The sequence below is a fragment of the Telmatherina bonti genome, assembly GCF_933228915.1.
Source record: "Telmatherina bonti genome assembly, chromosome: 1".
Classification (NCBI taxonomy): Eukaryota; Metazoa; Chordata; class Actinopteri; order Atheriniformes; family Telmatherinidae; genus Telmatherina; species Telmatherina bonti.
Window position 1 is genome coordinate 22,852,641 of NC_136619.1, and position 17,887 is coordinate 22,870,527.

Below are 17,887 nucleotides of genomic sequence, written 5' to 3' on the forward strand. Positions count from 1 at the left end.
TGCTGTTTTTCTGGGAGTTTGTTCCAAAAGTGAGGAGGATAAAAACTGAACTCTGCCTCTCCATTTTGGTTTTTACTCTGGGAACAGAAAGTAGAACTGTTCCAGATGACCTGAGGAATCTAACTGGTTCATAACAAACCAGAATATCCTGAATGTATTTGGGTCCAAAACCATTCAGCGCTTTACAAACTAACAGCAGGATTTTGAAGTTAATTCTCTGACAGATAAGGAGCCAGTGTAAAGATCTGAGGACAGGAGTAATGTGATGCACTTTCTTGGTCTGAGTGAGTGCTTGGTCGAGCAGCAGTATTCTGGATTAACTGCAGCTCTTGGATGGACATTTTAGGGAGACCTGTAATGACAGTGTTGCAAAAATCTTGTCTACTGAAGATAAATTCACAAGATAAAATTTTTCTAAATCAAGCTGAGACATCAGTCCTTTAATCCTCGGTATGTTCGGCAGATTTCACAACTGTCTTAATGTGACTGCTAAAAGTCAGGTCTGAGTCCATCACTACAACATCACTTCTGGCTTTGTCATTAGTTTTTAACGTAGCTGTATGTCATCACCAAAGTGTGTGTGGCAGGAAATCATATATCTAACATTTTCAATCAATATTAATGTCAGAAAATAGTGTTTTTCACTTTAAGAGCGCCAAAGGTCGAGTTGCATGACTTCTTCAGGTATTAATATGTAAAATAGGGTATTTATGACTGCATGGAAAATAGAACATGAACATTTTAAATCCTCCAGCTCTGGCAGGTTTAACTGTTTTGTGACGTCTGCTGTTACTATGTGACTTAATCTCTCTCTTTCTAATTGAAACACTAAAATATTTTCTGACATGATATATTTGTTACCTATTTCTTGTCTTAAATTTATTTATTTATTGATTAGGCCATTCATTAATCCTTGTTATTAGAGATATTTAATGCTATATATTCATAAAACCTTGTGGGCCTTCTTGCATTATTCATCTTGATGTCACTTAGGATGTCACTTTTTTTTCTAACATTTCAAACATTACTTTTGATACACTGTTATTCATACTATCTGTAAAAGCTTCACAGCACAGATTGTGGTTAAAAAAACAAAACAAAAAAAAACTCCTAAATTAGGTTATTGTTGACTCCCGCAGTGGGTCTAGGTGATAAGAGACTGGTTTATTGTATAACTTCTTTTTTTCCAGTTTTATCATCACATCTGTTGAAAGTCCACAACTGAGGTGCTGATTTTACTGAAATCTTTTCGCCCAATGTATAAAATTAATAAGATCATGTTAAAGATTCATAAAGGGCCATAAGATATTGTGCTGATATAATTAAAGGGCTTTCTATTTGATAAGATCGAAAAAATTCAGATTTATATCTGAAAGCCGTTGTACGTGTAATTGTTTAAATGTTAAATCAATTAAGCTGAAATTCACTGAATCTCGCTATCAGTTGATCCCTGTGTGTTGTACAGTACACTACCAAAGAATTGCTTCCACTTTTCTTCATTTTGTAAAGATGAAGCTTTGCCCTGGTTAGAATAGTTGTCATTAATTTCAGCAAATTATGAAAAGGGGAAAATGGACATTTTTAACAAAGAACAGAAGACCATTGCTGAGTACTCAGTTGATGAACATTAGTAAGATGTGTTAGGCTTTCTGTGTCTACATTTGAGGATTTATTTTCATATTTTACCCCACAGATGCTCTCAGGCTGTCAATATTTTTTTTTCTTTTTTTTTCCCCCCAGAGTTGTTCAATTTGGGTTCCATCCAAATGTCTGAAGGATATATACAGCTGCCATTTCAGATCTGTCCTGACTGTTTTCTTAGGGACGTTTCTTCTTACTTTTTTAAATCTGTTTTTTATGCATCTCATTATATAAAACTAACCTTTTTTACCCAAAGTATTTGCAAATAATTGATCAGGCAAAGTTTTATCTCACTGTCAATATTATTACATTATGTCCTTGAGACAAAGTGATCTGGTTTGTCTTCCGTCATGTGTGCCAGGTTCCCCTCTCGCCAATGGAAAGATGCATCTGCACAGCTCAGTAAAGCGGAAGCTGGCTGAGGAGAAAGGTTACGTGTTTGACAAGCGGCTCAGGTACAACGTGCGACAGAATGAGAGCAACTGCCGATTCAGGGACATCGTGGTCAGGAAAGAGGAAGGCTTCACACATGTCCTGCTTTCCAGCCAAACGACAGACAACAACGCTCTTACACCAGAGGTGAGGACAGAATGTACACAAACCGCTTTTGTTTTCATTAGTTTATGTTGGTTTGGCCCTTTTCTGTTTCACTGGCATGTAAGAATACACCAAAATTGTTAAATTAGTTTCTACATCATCCTTGTCTTGTTAACACAGAGCTTTGTTGAGGTCAAGCTAGTTACATTTCCTTGGTAACTTTTGTAGAGATGCCTCTGAGCTATCTGTTTTATGAAATATGTAAAAGGCAAAATACAAAAAAAATCTTAAAAACTTGTTTTCTTAGACCACATTCCTACACAACAAATAGTTCTTGTTTAATAAATAATACAATGTGCACAGTGAGCGAGGTCTCACTATTTTTAGAAGCATTTCTGTTTGGGTCTGATGTACCAACAGTGCCCATTGTACAGGCATTTAGGATTCATAATCTGCACCAAGCTGTGCTCCCTGGCTTTTACAGTGTATTCTCATTGGCTTATCAGTGATTTGTTTATCACTTGCCAGTTAAGTGTTTTTCTGTAAATCAGCATTAACCAGCAAATATCATATTCTGCTCAGATTTCAGAATTTGCTGTCAGACTTGATATAACCTATCACAATGATCAACAAATTGTCACTGGCTCCAAGACTTTAGGGATAAACATGAAGTTTTATGCTAGCCATCTTCAGTTAATGAAAGTATGAAATGTGTGTTTACTTAGTCATGTTGGGGGCTTTAAGAAATATTACAATCAGGTGGCAAAGCTTTATTAGAAGAGGAATGTTTTCATTTCTGTTCTATATTAAAAGATTAATTAATAATATTTATCATTGTTCTCAGCCTTATAAGTGTTGGTGATTGATTGAAGCCCAATTGGGAAACCACAAGTAGCCACATAGCTTTCAATACAAGTGTGGGCCTGATATCAGTGTTAAAACACCATGGAAGGTAGCGTTAGTAGCTACCAGCTCCCATCAACCCAGAAATATACTAATTAACATAAAAAAAGGTTGCTCTGCAACACTCATCATGATGTGTATACTTTACAGTTTATTCAGTTTGTCCAGCTTTAAAAAAGTCATGGCAGCAGATGTTAACTGCATTAAACAATGGCACAACAACAAATTCATGCATTCTGTTACTTGGATGTTCAAACCGAATATTGTTTGCACAAAATGCAGTTTCCCACCATGTTGCTCGACTACATATCACTTCCTTTCTGATGCATTGGATAGTCAAGTTCCTTTCTTACAGTAAGTGACTCGCACCAGGGTTCACTTGCAAGCCAAACAAAACCCTGGGTTTTCAAGCAGAGCAGAGTTCACACACCAGTGTGCAGATGACACTTTTCTCAACATACCATATCATCCATGGAAGTGGACCAGGTGTAGTCAAAAGCAGACCGGTGGTGCAGTGGTCCCTCAGTAACTGGGGTTAATTTTTTGCCCTTTTTAAAAAAAGAAAAAAACAGTAAAAATTAGCAGTAGAAAAACTCTTTCAGAAAAGGTGACATGTAAGACCACGCTATATAGTTAACCCCAAAAATCCATCCGTATATTTGCTCATTGTCACATAGTTTTTGCTCTTCAGTTTCAGGGAGAAAGAGTTATGAAATGACAAAACCAATACTGGCACACAGACTAGTGAGAGACGGGCTCAGAGACATATATACATATACCTTTATTTTGTCTATGTTCAGGTTAAAGTTAATGCAGCTGATGACTAACTGCACCAGTGTAGCATAGGAAACCTTAGCTGAGCTGCTGGTTGACACAGGTACATGTGTAGGGACGTTTTTAATTGTAAAAGAAGATTCACAGGGGGTTTAAAAGTGGGTATACTCAATGCTGACCGAAAAAGAAGTGGGTATACCCGTGTATACCCTCAACTACACCACTGAAGCAGACCAAAGGACACCAGTGTTCATGCAGCCTTAGTAAATATATCAAGATTCTACGAGTGTTTGAAAGCTGTGGTTCTATTTTTTCTCTTTAGAACTTTTTTGTTCTTGAGAGATCATTGTTAAATGAGTGGAACATGTGTAACTATGGCTCCAAATGTCATATAAAGGTTCTCTGAAACATTCAATTCAACTTTATTTGTATAGCACCACTTCACAACAATGTTGTCACAGGGCACTTTACTTACACGAATCAACATACACATCATTTCAAGCCAATTCATACATGTCCTATAATAGAAACCAACTGATTGCATCAAGTCATGACTTCGATCCAATCCCCCGTCCTGAGCACGCACACGGCGACAGTGGGAAGGAAAAAAACTCCCCTTTAACAGGAAGAAAACCTCAGGCAGAACCCAGCTCAGGATGGGCAGCCATCTGCCTCGACTGGTTGGGGTGGAGAAGACAGGAAAGACAGATCAAAATGTACAAATGCACTTGTTCAGGAAGACCTGCGGAAAAAGGGAGAAATAAGTTAGAGACAGCAATATTGGCATATATTTATACATTAATATATTAGAGAAATAGAACAAGGTACTTTCTTAGTGCATGAGGTAACATCTCCATTACTACATAAGTAATGGATGGCTAGACTACCCATAACTATAAGAGCAATGAGCATAACCTAGATAGTTGGGTCCCGTACATGCAGACTCCAACTCGGGAGATGCTCATATCCTAACTATAAGAATCATGAAAAAGGAAGGTTTTCAGCTCGATCTTAAAGGTGTGGAGGGAGTCTGCCTCCCAAATCCACAGTGGGAGCTGGTTCCATAAGAGAGGAGCTTGATAGCTAAAGGCCCTTCCTTCCATAGTACTCTTTGAGACTCTGGGAACCAAAAGTAAACCTGCAGTCTGAGAGTGAAGTGCTCTATTTGTAATATATGGAACTATGAGATCTTTTATGTACAATGGAGCTTGGTCATGGGGAGCTTTAAATGTGAGGAGAAGAATTTTAAACTTTATCCTGGATTTAAGAGGAAGCCAGTGTAGAGAGGCTAAAACTGGTGAAATATGATCTCTCCTGCTAGTCCTCATCAGAACCCTCACTGCAGCATTTTGGATCAGCTGGAGACTTTTCAGGGCATATTTGGGACAACCCATAAATAAGGAATTGCAGTAATCCAGCCTGGAAGTAATAAAGGCATGGACTAATTTTTCTGCATCTTTCTGAGACAAGATGTCCCTAATTTTTGCTATCTTACGCAGGTGGAAGAAGGCTGTTCTAGAAACCTGTTTTAACCAGTTTTTTTGTTCATTGATGTCTGTAAGACATCTTTGAAATATCACAAACTGTGATGATCAACTATTGAACCAACTCCTTCCTCAGAAATGCACCAGCCTGTGTTTGGATATTCACCTTGACACTTTAGTCAGCAACAAGATGGTTAAAATAGTTCAACTTTCAATAGTTAACCAATAGCTTTTGTACACTAGCAACATATTTAACAAAATGTTTAATGATTTGTGGGTTTGTGCAAAATTTGCCGTAAATACAACAAAAAGAACATATGAATAAAACATACTATATAATGTAATTAAACTATAGATGTATACCAGTGTATAGTTAGTTTTCTACACACACACACACACACACACACACACACACACACTGTGATTTATTTATAACCAGGATTTTCTTCTGCTCAGATGATGAGCTGTGTCTCAGATCTTCCACACAGGGATGTTCTGAGCTTGACACATTGTTGTGGGAAGGAAGTCTGTACCTCACAGGCACTAAAGTGGCCTAAACTGCGTGCGCACTTGTGTGTACTTTCATGTGTGGCAATAAGCCCGTAAGCTGTGGGCTTATCAAACAGCTCGGGTAGCTCCTTATTTGTATCTCAGTCTTTGATGCTGCTGGAACAAGAGTCTGTGGAAGTGCTCGCTAAAAGGCTGAGGTCAAAAAAGTCCGAAGGAATAGTCTTGTACATTTTATTTCAAGCATGTCTTTAAGTGTGAAAATCCTCCAAGCTTTCCACTGGTACTCTTTCTGTTGCCCTCCTGTCCTTACAACTTACTATAGTTTTTTTCTTATTATATAAACAAATATGTTTTGTCATTTTTACATTATTTTTTTCTATCAAAATTCTGACACAGTAGTACACATTTTTTTATTTCTTTCATTACGTATTGTACATATGTAGTTAAAATTAGCCTAAACCCTACAGCCAGAGAATTAAATATATAAATGTACTGATAACACTAAACTGTGTCTAAAAAGCACTGAGCTCCCCAAATAACATTGCTTGATGAGTACATTTAGTACATTCAGTACATTTAGTGTGACCTCAAGATACTAAGATGTGAAAGTGAAATGTTACAGTGTAGCCACAGATTCATAATGTGGGTATCACATAATGAAGTCATGACTGGTGGTATTATGTGGGAATGTGTTTACTGATGCAGATGAAATCAAAGTATAGCCAAAGCATCTTGCTTGTGATTAACCATAGCAATTAGCCTAACATGCATGTTGTGTGGGTGGGAGGAAGCCGGAGTACCCGGCAATAACCCATGCATATATGGGGAGAGCATGCAAACTCCACAAGGAAAGCCATTCTTCAAACCTCCCCCCAGTCGACGGTCAAACCAGTGACATTCTTGCTGTGAGGCCACAGTGCTAACCACTATGCCACAGCATAGCCCATTTTGGAAATCATGGACATCTACTATTAAAGACAGAACCTTATCAGTGCTCAATTCAAAAGTCTTCATCAGTGGTGGTATGGGGGTACATTAGTGCCTGTGAAATTTGGAAAGACACTATCAATTCAGAGAAGGTATTAATTTTTTAAAACAGCTTTTGCTTCTCTCTAGACTCAGCAGCTTCTCTCCTCCATTTCCAGGTGTCTAAAGACTATGATGTGTAAAAAGAAGAGAGGATTCTAAACAGTAGAGAGGATGGTAAAACATTGCCCCCTCCTGTCGACCCATCAGCCACAAAAGGAACCATAGGGGTTGGGTGCAGCTCGGCTGCAGCCGAAAGTGGGGGCCAGGCAGTCTGATCCCCGACTGCAGAACCTACCTTTAGGGACGTGAAATGTCACCTCTCTGATGGGGAAGGCGTGTGATCTGGTGTCCTAGTTTGAGCAGTTCTGTCTATATATGGTTGGACCCACTTCCTGTCTGTTGTTTGTGCACCAAACAGCAGTTTGGAGTACCCACCTGTTTTGGAGTGCTTGGATGCATTGTTGCAAAGCACTCCCTCTGGGGAGTTCCTTGTTCTGATGAGAGACTTCAATGTTCACATGGACACTGTGACATTGAGACCTCAGGGGACATGACAGGGAAGAATGACCCTCCTAATCTGAACCTGGGGTGTGTTTTGCTATTGGACTACTGTGCTTGTCATGGATTGTCCATGTTTAAGCATAAGAGCATCCACATGTACACTTGGCACTAGGACGCAGTTGGCCGCAGCCCGATGATCAACTTTTCAGTTGTATCATCGGACCTTTGGCCACATATTTTGGACGCTCAATGTCAGCCATTTTGAGAGCAAGTCAGGGGATATTGATTACAAATGGACAATGTTTTGTGCCTCTATTGTTGATGTGGCCAGCCGGAACTGTTGCTGTAATATCATGTAAGGTCATAGTTGTCTGATCTACATTCCTGCCCTTACCTATGGTTACGAGCTGTGGGTAGTGACAAAAAAAACGATATTGCAAATGTAGGCGGCTAAAATGAGTTTTAGGGGCATAAAGTAGAGCCGCCACTCCTCCACAATTGCTACGTTTACATGGGAGTTTTAATTCTGTTTAATTCTGATTTAAAGTAATTGGTTTATTTGCATTTTAAATCCGAACTATTTAATTCCTCTATCATGTAAACCTTCATTCCGCTCTAAGTTAATTCCGGTCATTCTGCGCATGCTCGTTACCTAGTCCTATCCCGATGACACGCGTTGTTTTACCTCCAGTGTTCTGTGATCTATCTTTTTTCTCCTTCTAAGTTGCTGCAAAAAGTGATGTAGTATGCTCGTGTCAAGCTGCTACTTAAAAATTATAATCAATATAGCGGTGAAACCTGTACTGATTATTTAGTTTTTACAAGTTCCGACTGAAAAGACGAGAAGCAGGAAGAACTTTATTTATTTCTGATTGGACAGAGGGTACATGTCAGACATCACGTGTACCCTCCGTCCAATCAGAACCCTTCCCTATCTGCCGTTTTAAACGGTATTGAGTGAGGACGTGTTTCATGTAAACCTCCATTTGGAATTATTATTTTTATGTAAACTCGTAAGAGTATACATTAATTCCAAATGATTTACTTTCAAATTATTAATTCTGAATTTAAAAAAAACATCATGTAACCATACCCATTGAGATGCAGATGAGGTGGCTCAGGCATCTGGTCAGGATGCCTCCTGGATGCCTCCCTAGTGAGGTGTTACTGGGCTGTTCCTCAAGGAGGAGACCCCAGCGAAGACCCAGGAGACACTGGAAGGATTACATCTTTTGGTTGGCCTACGAATGCCTTAGACCTTCTTTCTGTCTGTTTTGCATATCTGTCAAAATGTGCTCTAACACACATATTCCATCTCTCCAGGGGACATTACACCGAATCAAATTATGCTACCAGACTTATCATATCTCTTAATATTACTTTTACATCTCTAAGATAGATTGATCAGTTTATTAAATCAGCATTTGGATAACCTGCTTCTGGTACTCCAGAGGGAGAGAGGTCATTATAATGTGAACGTGTGAAAAGATTTGTCCCTCAGAATAAGTACCACAAGCACACACACACACGCACAGAATGCACATCCACTCAAAACTGGGGACAGATTATGTGCTTGGTCAGAAATAGAGAATTAAGTTCACTTTGAGGTTGAATGGTTAATATGGGTCAAGGGTGATAATCTGATTAAAATGCAGAAACAGTGTGTGCTGATTGACTGTAGACAGTGATGTTGTGATGTGGGTGGGGGCTGGGCCTTTCACACAATTTCTTATCAGATCTGACTGTGTTGGCTACCTCTTCCATCCTCAGCACATGAGACAAAGGCCAAACACTCGCCTTTTTATGTCTAACGCAGCATTTCTGTCTTTAACTGGCATGGAACTTGTCTGTCTTCATAGACGTACTGAATAGATCCCATTTGTCGAAATGTTTACCTGCAATGTACTCAACTGAGGCTTGATCAATGTTAAACATTTTTTAAAGATGGCATTTTGGGTTTTTTTGTTTGTTTTTCTCTTATAAATTGTGCAAAAAAATGTATACATTTTATTTTATTTTGAGATTTAAAGTGTGTGGGTGAGCTGGTGCTGTCAGCATAGTTAAGTCAGAAAATGCTAGCTAGCAGGCTGTCAAGGGAGCGAGCTGCTCAGCAAGTTGACATGTAAACATCCACTCCCACTCTCCTTGTACCCAGACTGACATCATAAAGCTAGAAGCAAAGTCTTTGCTTTCAAGTTTAATTCACCTTCCAAAGTGGAGTCGTCATGGGTGAAAATTGTGAGACCATTTGTTTTAATGTTAAATATATAGCAATGTCAACCCTACACCAAGGAACCTAAATCTTTCCTGTATTTCCTTGTCTGTCAGGTAAGATAAGACTGTGCGCCTCGCCTGAGCCTAACTTTCTAGTCCAACCACTCAACAATTTGTCTCACAAGTGACATAACAGTGATTTCCACTTTGAAAAAGCAATCGATCACAGAGCACCACAGGAGGAATAACAGTTAATGTGCTGCCAAGGGGAGGACTAGTGCTGTCAATCCATTCTCAAATGTTGTCAAGTTGTGCCAGTGGCAGTGGCAAGTTGTGGCAGTTAATAAATTCTTCTTGATGTAGTGATGTAGCGCTGTCTTGATGTGATAAGCAATGGTCTTGAATCAAGACATACTGGTTGGAATTGGTTGATCTTTCACTTAAGCAGCGTCATCATCAAATTATGTTTCAAAACAAACAAATAAAAAAAGAGTAAAAACAAAAAAAGCAGTGCTGTCTTCTGGCTGTACCAACCGCTTACCACTTCTGTCATAGTACATCAACGTCCTGGCTGGCTACAGGTTTTCCTGCCACAAATATACTGGGAACTTTAGATTAAGTATTTCCAGTGGTTACTTCTCCTAAAGAAAAAAAAACTTTGTGTTCTCATTTTTTGGCAGCTCATTTTCACTTAAGTAGTGAAAAGATGTTTCTGTTCAACTTACTGTACAGTCACTGTTTGAGGAATAATACCCTTGAGAGGCAAAGTTTTATTCATTTGTCTTATTTGTGGTTCTGAATAAAACATTTCGACAAACACTGCAATTTCTCAAGCTGCAGACTGAGATCACTTACTGGCATGGGCTGACTTGACTACAGCCTTTAGTACCCCATCTCTGAAGTTGCTGGCAGTTTATGTTGACCATTAAATCAGCCTTTGCCAATCCAAGCAGCAAACTAGTATAACCAACATGAATCTGAACATAGTAAGTCATGAGTTGAGCATTCTCTCTGAAATCAGGGAGGTAATACACATCTCTGCATTGTTCTCCACAGATCATGAAGGAAGTTTGTCGAGCTTTGGGCAATGCAGCCGCAGATGATAGTAAATTACTGCTGCTCAGTTCTGTGGGGACTGTCTTCTGCAGCGGCCTGGAGCCCTCTTACCTAATAGGGCGTCTATCTACTGACCGCAGAAAAGAGAGCAGTCGCATCGCAGAGGCTGTACGGTAGGGGGAAATCTGTCCACTATAGAACCTGACCATTTTTATCACATGCTATTTTTCTAGACAGTCTGCCCTGATCTTTCTGCTCTGATCTTTCTGTGACCCCTTTAGAGACTTTGTTTTGGCATTCATTCACTTCAAGAAACCCATTGTGGTGGCAATAAATGGGCCTGCCCTGGGCTTGGGGGCATCCATCTTACCACTGTGTGATGTGGTGTGGGCAAGTGAAAGAGCCTGGTTCCAAACACCATGCGCAGGCCTCCACCTCACCCCGTCTGGATGTTCCTCGTACACTTTCCCACAGATCCTGGGTGTTGCTCTGGTAAGTCCCTGAAGGGCTTTTTTTTTTTTTTAAAAGTCCAGTGAATTTATTTGATTCCTTTTTTAAAAAAATAAAAAATAAAAAAAAAAAAACCACCCAGACACTGGTGTTTACTAAACAAAAATTACGTATGCATGACAAACTATTTTTCCCTAAAATGCAGGCTAATGAAATGCTGTTCTGTGGAAGAAAACTCACAGCACAAGAAGCTTGCAGTCGAGGTCTGGTGTCGCAGGTCTTCTGGCCAACTACATTTAACCAAGAAGTGATGCTGCGTGTGAAGGAAATGGCGTCATGCAATGCAGTGGTAGGTGCTGATCTGGACAAAACTATCAGTTGGCTCTACCCAAATGAGTTTTTCATTTATTGATGTGTGTGTGCGTGTGTTCAAAAGGTTTTAGAAGAATCCAAGTGCTTGGTGAGGAGCATCCTCATGCCTGTCCTGGAAGAAGTAAATGAGAAAGAGTGTCAGATGCTGAAACAGCTGTGGTGTTCAACTAAAGGACTGGAGGCACTCTTCAGTTATCTGCAGAATAAAACGCACGAAAAGTAACCCCACATGGCTGGCGTGTGTGTCACAGGCTGCCTGAAGAGGGACATCCAGGACAACAGCAGCATAATCAAAAACTGCACTGAGGGCTTTTGTTTCCATCCATCAGCTAGGAGGATTTTCTGGAGCTCTGTTTGCTTACATATCTAAGAACAGGGTAAACTCCTTTCTGATTATCTTTTTGTAAAGCATCTTTTCGTGAGACTTTTCAGAATTAACCCTGTACTTTCAGTCAAACAGCAAAGGGCCGGATGTGCATTGCTTCAGAGCAGGGAGTCTTTGTGTACCATCATCAGGATGTAAGCAATTAATGTATGTCAGACTGCACATGATGAAACTATAATATATATCAATATATATTTATTTTAGGTGTGAAAATGAATTTCTTCATGTACATAAGAGAATTTTTCCTAATTTTATTTTAGTTCCTTATTGTCTGCAGCTGAAGTGTAAACCAAAGTTTTGCGTGAAAAACCATTTTTTCGCTCATGGACATTCCTTCCCTTACGTATGACCTGAAAACAAACATCCTCAGAGGCTCATAGACAAAAGTGAATCAGTATCAATGACTGCTTTTAGGTTATTATTCACACTGCAAAACTTTGATATATCAAAGAAAAGATACTTTTTTTTTTTTTTTTGCAAACTCCTTCCTCTTACCACGTCTTAAATACACAAAAAAGATTTTTTTTTTTTCTTTTTTCACTTACTTAATTATTGTTGTCATGGTCATCTTTCTAATGAAAAATCCATTAAACATCATCCAAATAAAAACTACCTGTAGTATTTTTGCAGAAAGAAAAATAGAGGGGGGAGTCTCTAATATTATTGCTGAAGTCAGACACATAAGAATAAGATGATGATGATGATGTTACTCAGTGAAAAACACGGAAAATTAAAATTAATGTTGCCCAAGTCAAACTTGTCCTTTATCTGCATGTAATAATTCAAGATTTCATTAAAGTTTCTATTTTGCAATGTGTACTATATTTAGGGATCTATTTTGTTTTACCAAACTGTAAATGTATGTCGGTCTGTGGAAATTGTTTTGTAAAACTCGTCCATTTTACAGTGAAGAATTCTATTTAAATATATGTATAATGTTGATTTGCTCTCTGCAATTAATTGCATGTAAATATACTTTATAAATGTGTTGCCTGTGTGAAAACCTTGTGCTGCAGGGTAGGTTTTGTACCAGCATTGTAAGTATTGTCAGAAATGTTGCAGTTTATTTTTGTATTTATTTCAGATAACCATTTGATTGTGCAGTGCTACGTGGCTTATTTTTGCTTCACAGGCACCCACAAAACTTTTCATCCGTCTTTATAAATGATCCCTTTAAAAATTTCTCATGGGTAACTGGGTTCATGAAGAAAACTCATAATTACAGTGACTTTTCTTATTTGGACGTTTACCCTTTTAATATTATGACATGTAAATGATCAAAGTCAGGAAATTTTCATCTATATTGGTTTTGCTGAGCTTTATGGGTATGAAGGGGTTGAAAAAACTGAATTTTTTTGTGTGTGAAAGACACGAGTCTGTAATTGCACCATGTTGTTGCTTATAAATCATTGTCGTCCTTTTGAAATTCTGGTTCAAGTCATCTTTTTCAAGTTTTACTAAAAAACAAAAGACTGAATTATTTTAAATATCCGGGTCAGTTTTGTGTGGTGTTTTAAGAAAAACTTGAAAAAAGGGACTCAGGCCATTGTTATAAGAAGGTGATAGATTACTGAAAGAATTAATGGTATAATGAACCCTTTGTCTTTTTGTCATTTTCAGCTTTTAATTGGATTAAAGTTAGATTCCATAGGATTGAATGATAAAATGATAAACTGACTTAAGATTTATCCCAGCTTAAGAATTGCCACAATATGGAGATTCTGGTGGCACAATCTTAACTGTGATGTTTCAGGTGTGTGAACAAACTTTTTTACATGTCTTGATGAAAAGCAGATGTTTTTTGTTTTACATTTTTCTGTGATGTCCCAGCATTCACTATTTTTGACTGCTCCACTGACTGTAAACAACAGTTAATTTTCTCAGTTCCTGCTTTGCTCCAGAGCCCAGAGATGAAGGGAGAAGGACATGTGTGATGTGACTACTGTACAGCATCAATGAATGCAAATCGCTCAGGTCTGCTGAGTGTTAGTCACACTGATCGTCCCGAGACAGGGGGCTTTATGTATTTATTCATTTATTTATTTTTGTTGTGTGAAATATATCACGTTGGATTAAACAAAAAAAAAATACTGTTGATGTTTTGTTTGTTTTCTAAACTTTATATTCAAACTCTCATTGCAGTGTGTGTCTGAAGTGATTCAAGTTTCAGTAATAACTCAAACTATTTTTTCTTTTATTCTTTTAAATGACAAGTACTCCTGGACCAATCGTTTATTTTTCACCACCATGTCTTGTGTTCCTTTATTCATTTTCTTCCTCACACATTGTCTCAAAGCAAAACATTAAGGCCTTAACATTTAAATGTCTGTCAAAGATTTATCTTTAGGTTGTGATGGGTAGAAAAAGAGAGATTCTTAAACTGATCTTTCAGTTTTTTTTTCATTGTTTTTTCACAGCCCAAGCATGCCATTGCTTTTAGTTTTTATTATAAGTATTAAGGATTTAGCTTATTGGTGCATTACTGTCACTTTCTGTTCTGGAATGTAGATACATCTTTTCACACAATGACCTACTTAAAACTTATTAACTTTCCATGAAAGCAAACTGTAATCTTCCCGGTCCACTGCTTTGCGACACTTCTGTTCATTTTGGGACCATGGGGGGTGTTTCTCGTATATCTGTGTACCATACTTCTTGCAGCCCAACACTTAGGCTTCATTACCTCATGTAAAACCGACTGCGGTTCTATAACCATATCCCAATACGATAAATCTCTACAAACTGAAAAACACCGAGATAGCTGCCGGTTTCTCTTCCATCTTTCAAACTGGGTTTGTTTGATTATTCCCTTAGGTTTTTACCCAGCTTTATTTTTTTTTAGGAAAGCTACATGAGTTTGTCACCATGTTTTTAAAAGAAACATCCTTATAAATGAAATAGTTGCAAGTCCTGCTTTATTACCAAACTGATTTGAACTTTTCATCTATTTTTTATATTTAACAATTTATCAGTCTGTATTGGAGATATTTTCTATACACTCATTAAACACAATGTTAACAACCCGACATGTTACCTCCCACTTTCCCATTTCTCCGTTTTAAGGTAAGAATAATTGTTTCCTGCATGTCAATCCTTTAGTTTAACATCTGCAGCAAACTTTGTAGTTTGAACAGCATTGAGTCTTCCTCTGCCAGACTGATGAGGCTTAAACACCCCATCACACACTTTCAGTGCCTCTTTATAGTTTTTGTCACACATTATCTAATTTGTGATTCATCAAGCCTTTACTCAGTTTTGAATCTTACTTTAATAGGGAATTATTCACCACAACTAGAGAGACACAAATAAATAAACCGATTTAAATATTCATGTTTTTATGCTAAATCAAAGGAAAAATGGATAAGGAGATTTAAGAGATAGTTTTGCTTAATTTGAAGAGAATTAACCATGAATCAATATGATTCCTCATTCAACACTCGTGGGTGTATGTTGACTGAGTAACTGTCCCCGTTTCCTTTTTTTTCTTTTTTCTTGGACAACCTTAATGTTTCAGTAACACTATAAGCTTCAAATATGACCCAGAAAAAATGAGAGAATGCTTTATCAGGCCTGCCATTACTGCGATGTGATCTCAATATTTAAGAAAACTTTACCCCAGCCATCAAAGGAACCGTAACTATAAGGGTAATGAAAGAAAGCAATGGCCCCACTTATCAATCATTTCAAAATCTGTAACCAAACCAATGAAAATGTCTGAAAGCTTTTATAGATCAAGCTAGATCCACATAAAAACAAAAATGGGTTCTTCTTTTGCCACTGGTTTTGGGCTCTGCTGTTAGACTGGGAAACCAACGAACAGTAATGAAAACATTACTTCACCTGTGTTGTACCCTGTTATGTGCACTCACTCATGATGCTTAGACCTTCAAATTCTGAAATAAACCACACTACCAATTTACAAAGCAAGTTGCACATATTCCTCTGTCTTCAGAGAAAATTGGGTTTGAAAACTTTTTTAAAAACAGTCTCAGGCTCAATTCAGTTTCCCAATAGCTCAACATAAATAACTTGCAGAGCCAGTGGCAATGACAACATGCTCTTCAGACATGCTCCTTGGGTCCATCTTTCAGTCTTTTTTTCATCTCTTGTGCATGCTGCTTGCTACGTTCCCGCTTCTCCAGCCTCTATTAAATAGTAGGAAAAAGAGAAAACATTGAAAAAAAATTTTAAATTAAAAAATAAAAAAAGTTAACAGTCTTTTTTTAAGGCAGAAATTTACCTCTTTCTTCAGACACTGGCGCATAGCACGGTCCACATCATTACATGTGCCAAAGAACTTCAGGAAATTGTGCTGATCAGGATGTGCAAGAAGATTATATGGTTAAGTTATTTGTGCATGTGAAACACTGTGACAAAGGACTGTGGAAAGCAACATACCTCTTTGTGGCACTGCTGTAACAGGGTTATAAGTTCATTACACTCATCAGTGTGCAGGTGAGGTGACAGATCCGGGTGCATTATGAGTTAAAGGCTTATTTAACCACTGCAACAATATTGAAAAGTGACAGAGAAAAGCACAGAGAATGAATATGTCTCCAAATTACCTGTACAACCTCAAAGTGTAGTGACAATAAATCTTTCTAATTATTGATCAAATCAAATCAATAAATCACCACAACCATTTTAGCACTACTTTGTGTACAGTATGTCAGCATTGAACGTTTTTTCCTCCCTTCTTTTAACTAATACGATTTTTATTGAAAATCACTTATACACACAACAGCGTCTGTCTCACTAATTCCAACAGGTCGATTCCTTTTTTTTTTTTTTTAATTTTATCCCCCTAACAAATTAGTGTTAGAGGTTTATAAAGGATACTAATGCCGCCCCATCCCTCCCCATCCTGATGTGTCATTGTGATGGTGGAGTTTCCAGTCGGCACTTACCTGCAGACACAGAAGAGGAAAAACACTGACAACTTGTATAATCGTGGGAAAACTCGCCTACTTTTAGAATCTTCGAAATTCATGATAACATGAAACTTGATCACGTTCCGTACCCACTAACTTAGACTGCTATTTAACATACTAGACATCCCCTAGGTTGCTATAAGCTATTCTGTGGCAGGTGAATGCATTAACTTACCTATGGCTAAAATGTCATCTGAGAGGTTTTTCAACGATCACCGGTGAAATGTCAAGCTAGCTAACCGCTAGCCCTCAGCTAATGCAACTAAGTACAAAGAGATTTCCTTAACCACGCTGGAAATACTTATGTAAGACTATAACTATACACGTTATTATAAAGCCCTATTAATTTTCACATAATCCACAGGTGTATTTTCAACACAAATATAACCTACATGAACATCAGGAACTTAAAGGACATGCTGCCTGTGAGAACGCTTTCGTAACTTTTGAAGACAGCAATTTGAGTGACCCCAGAACCAGCCAATCAATGCAAGAGTTTTAATTTAATTCTCCAATACTGTGCTTTGTTTGGGAAAGAGGCGGACGTTATGAACGCGGAAGTCCATAGGAAATGTGAGATAGTTACCCACCAGGTATATCCGTCTTCGTTTACTGGTTCAGTTCCATGTGTTGTTTTTATTTACCCCTTTAACGCTTACATGCCATTATTTTCTACCATCACACAAAAATTCCCTCACAGTAAGTGCCGACAACATTTTTTAAAACTACATATCTATTTAGAATGTCCAAATAGTCACATTACCAAATGTATGTTCAAAATGACTCTGATGTATCCATATTAAAATGAATGTGACAAATAAAAGCATTTAAGAGATACTGATTCGTTTATTCATTCGTTATACTGACAACTTAATCCCAGCAGTCTTTGGGCGAGTGGCAGGGTACACCCTGGACAGCGCGCCAGGCCATTGCTGTGAATCGAGTCAATGTTGAATGAAGTGTAAAAGAACTCCGGGTTGTCTAATTTGACAATAAAAGTAATATACAACTGCAGTTTATTAAAATTGATTTGGGAAGTGACTGACACACGCATTCCCCCTTATTGCAGCAGTGTCTCTAGATTTCAATGAAGGGATCTT

General features: G+C 38.0%; 2 protein-coding genes across 6 annotated transcripts in view; one reads left to right on the forward strand and one right to left on the reverse strand.

Annotated features, from left to right (window-relative positions):
• The window catches only part of LOC306755728 (chromodomain Y-like protein 2), a gene marked incomplete at its 5' end in the record, with an annotated part of 53,788 nt that extends 41,879 nt beyond the window's left edge, over positions 1 to 11,909 (forward strand). The window contains 5 exons of the mRNA XM_079240231.1: positions 2,003 to 2,220; positions 10,650 to 10,822; positions 10,931 to 11,141; positions 11,305 to 11,448; positions 11,536 to 11,909. Coding sequence (XP_079096357.1) covers positions 2,003 to 2,220; positions 10,650 to 10,822; positions 10,931 to 11,141; positions 11,305 to 11,448; positions 11,536 to 11,694 — 905 coding nt within the window. The 3' untranslated portion in view covers positions 11,695 to 11,909. The remainder of the gene's footprint in view (positions 1 to 2,002; positions 2,221 to 10,649; positions 10,823 to 10,930; positions 11,142 to 11,304; positions 11,449 to 11,535) is intronic.
• Positions 11,910 to 14,075: 2,166 nt separating this feature from the next.
• cmc2 (C-x(9)-C motif containing 2) lies at positions 14,076 to 17,227 on the reverse strand. Of its 5 annotated transcripts, none has more exons than XM_079245876.1 (5): positions 17,180 to 17,227; positions 16,696 to 16,763; positions 16,255 to 16,325; positions 16,097 to 16,168; positions 14,076 to 16,001 (listed from the first exon to the last, which is right to left on the reverse strand). In XM_079245876.1, the coding sequence occupies exons 2-5, from the start codon at positions 16,730 to 16,732 to the stop codon at positions 15,918 to 15,920; spliced, it is 264 nt and encodes an 87-aa protein (XP_079102002.1). In that variant the 5' UTR covers positions 16,733 to 16,763; positions 17,180 to 17,227; the 3' UTR covers positions 14,076 to 15,917. The 5 variants fall into 5 exon arrangements, with proteins under 5 accessions (XP_079102002.1, XP_079102001.1, XP_079102005.1 ...); XM_079245875.1 differs by having other exon boundaries at positions 16,963 to 17,220; XM_079245879.1 differs by lacking the exon at positions 16,696 to 16,763 and having other exon boundaries at positions 16,255 to 16,360; positions 17,180 to 17,225.
• Positions 17,228 to 17,887: the final 660 nt, after the last annotated feature.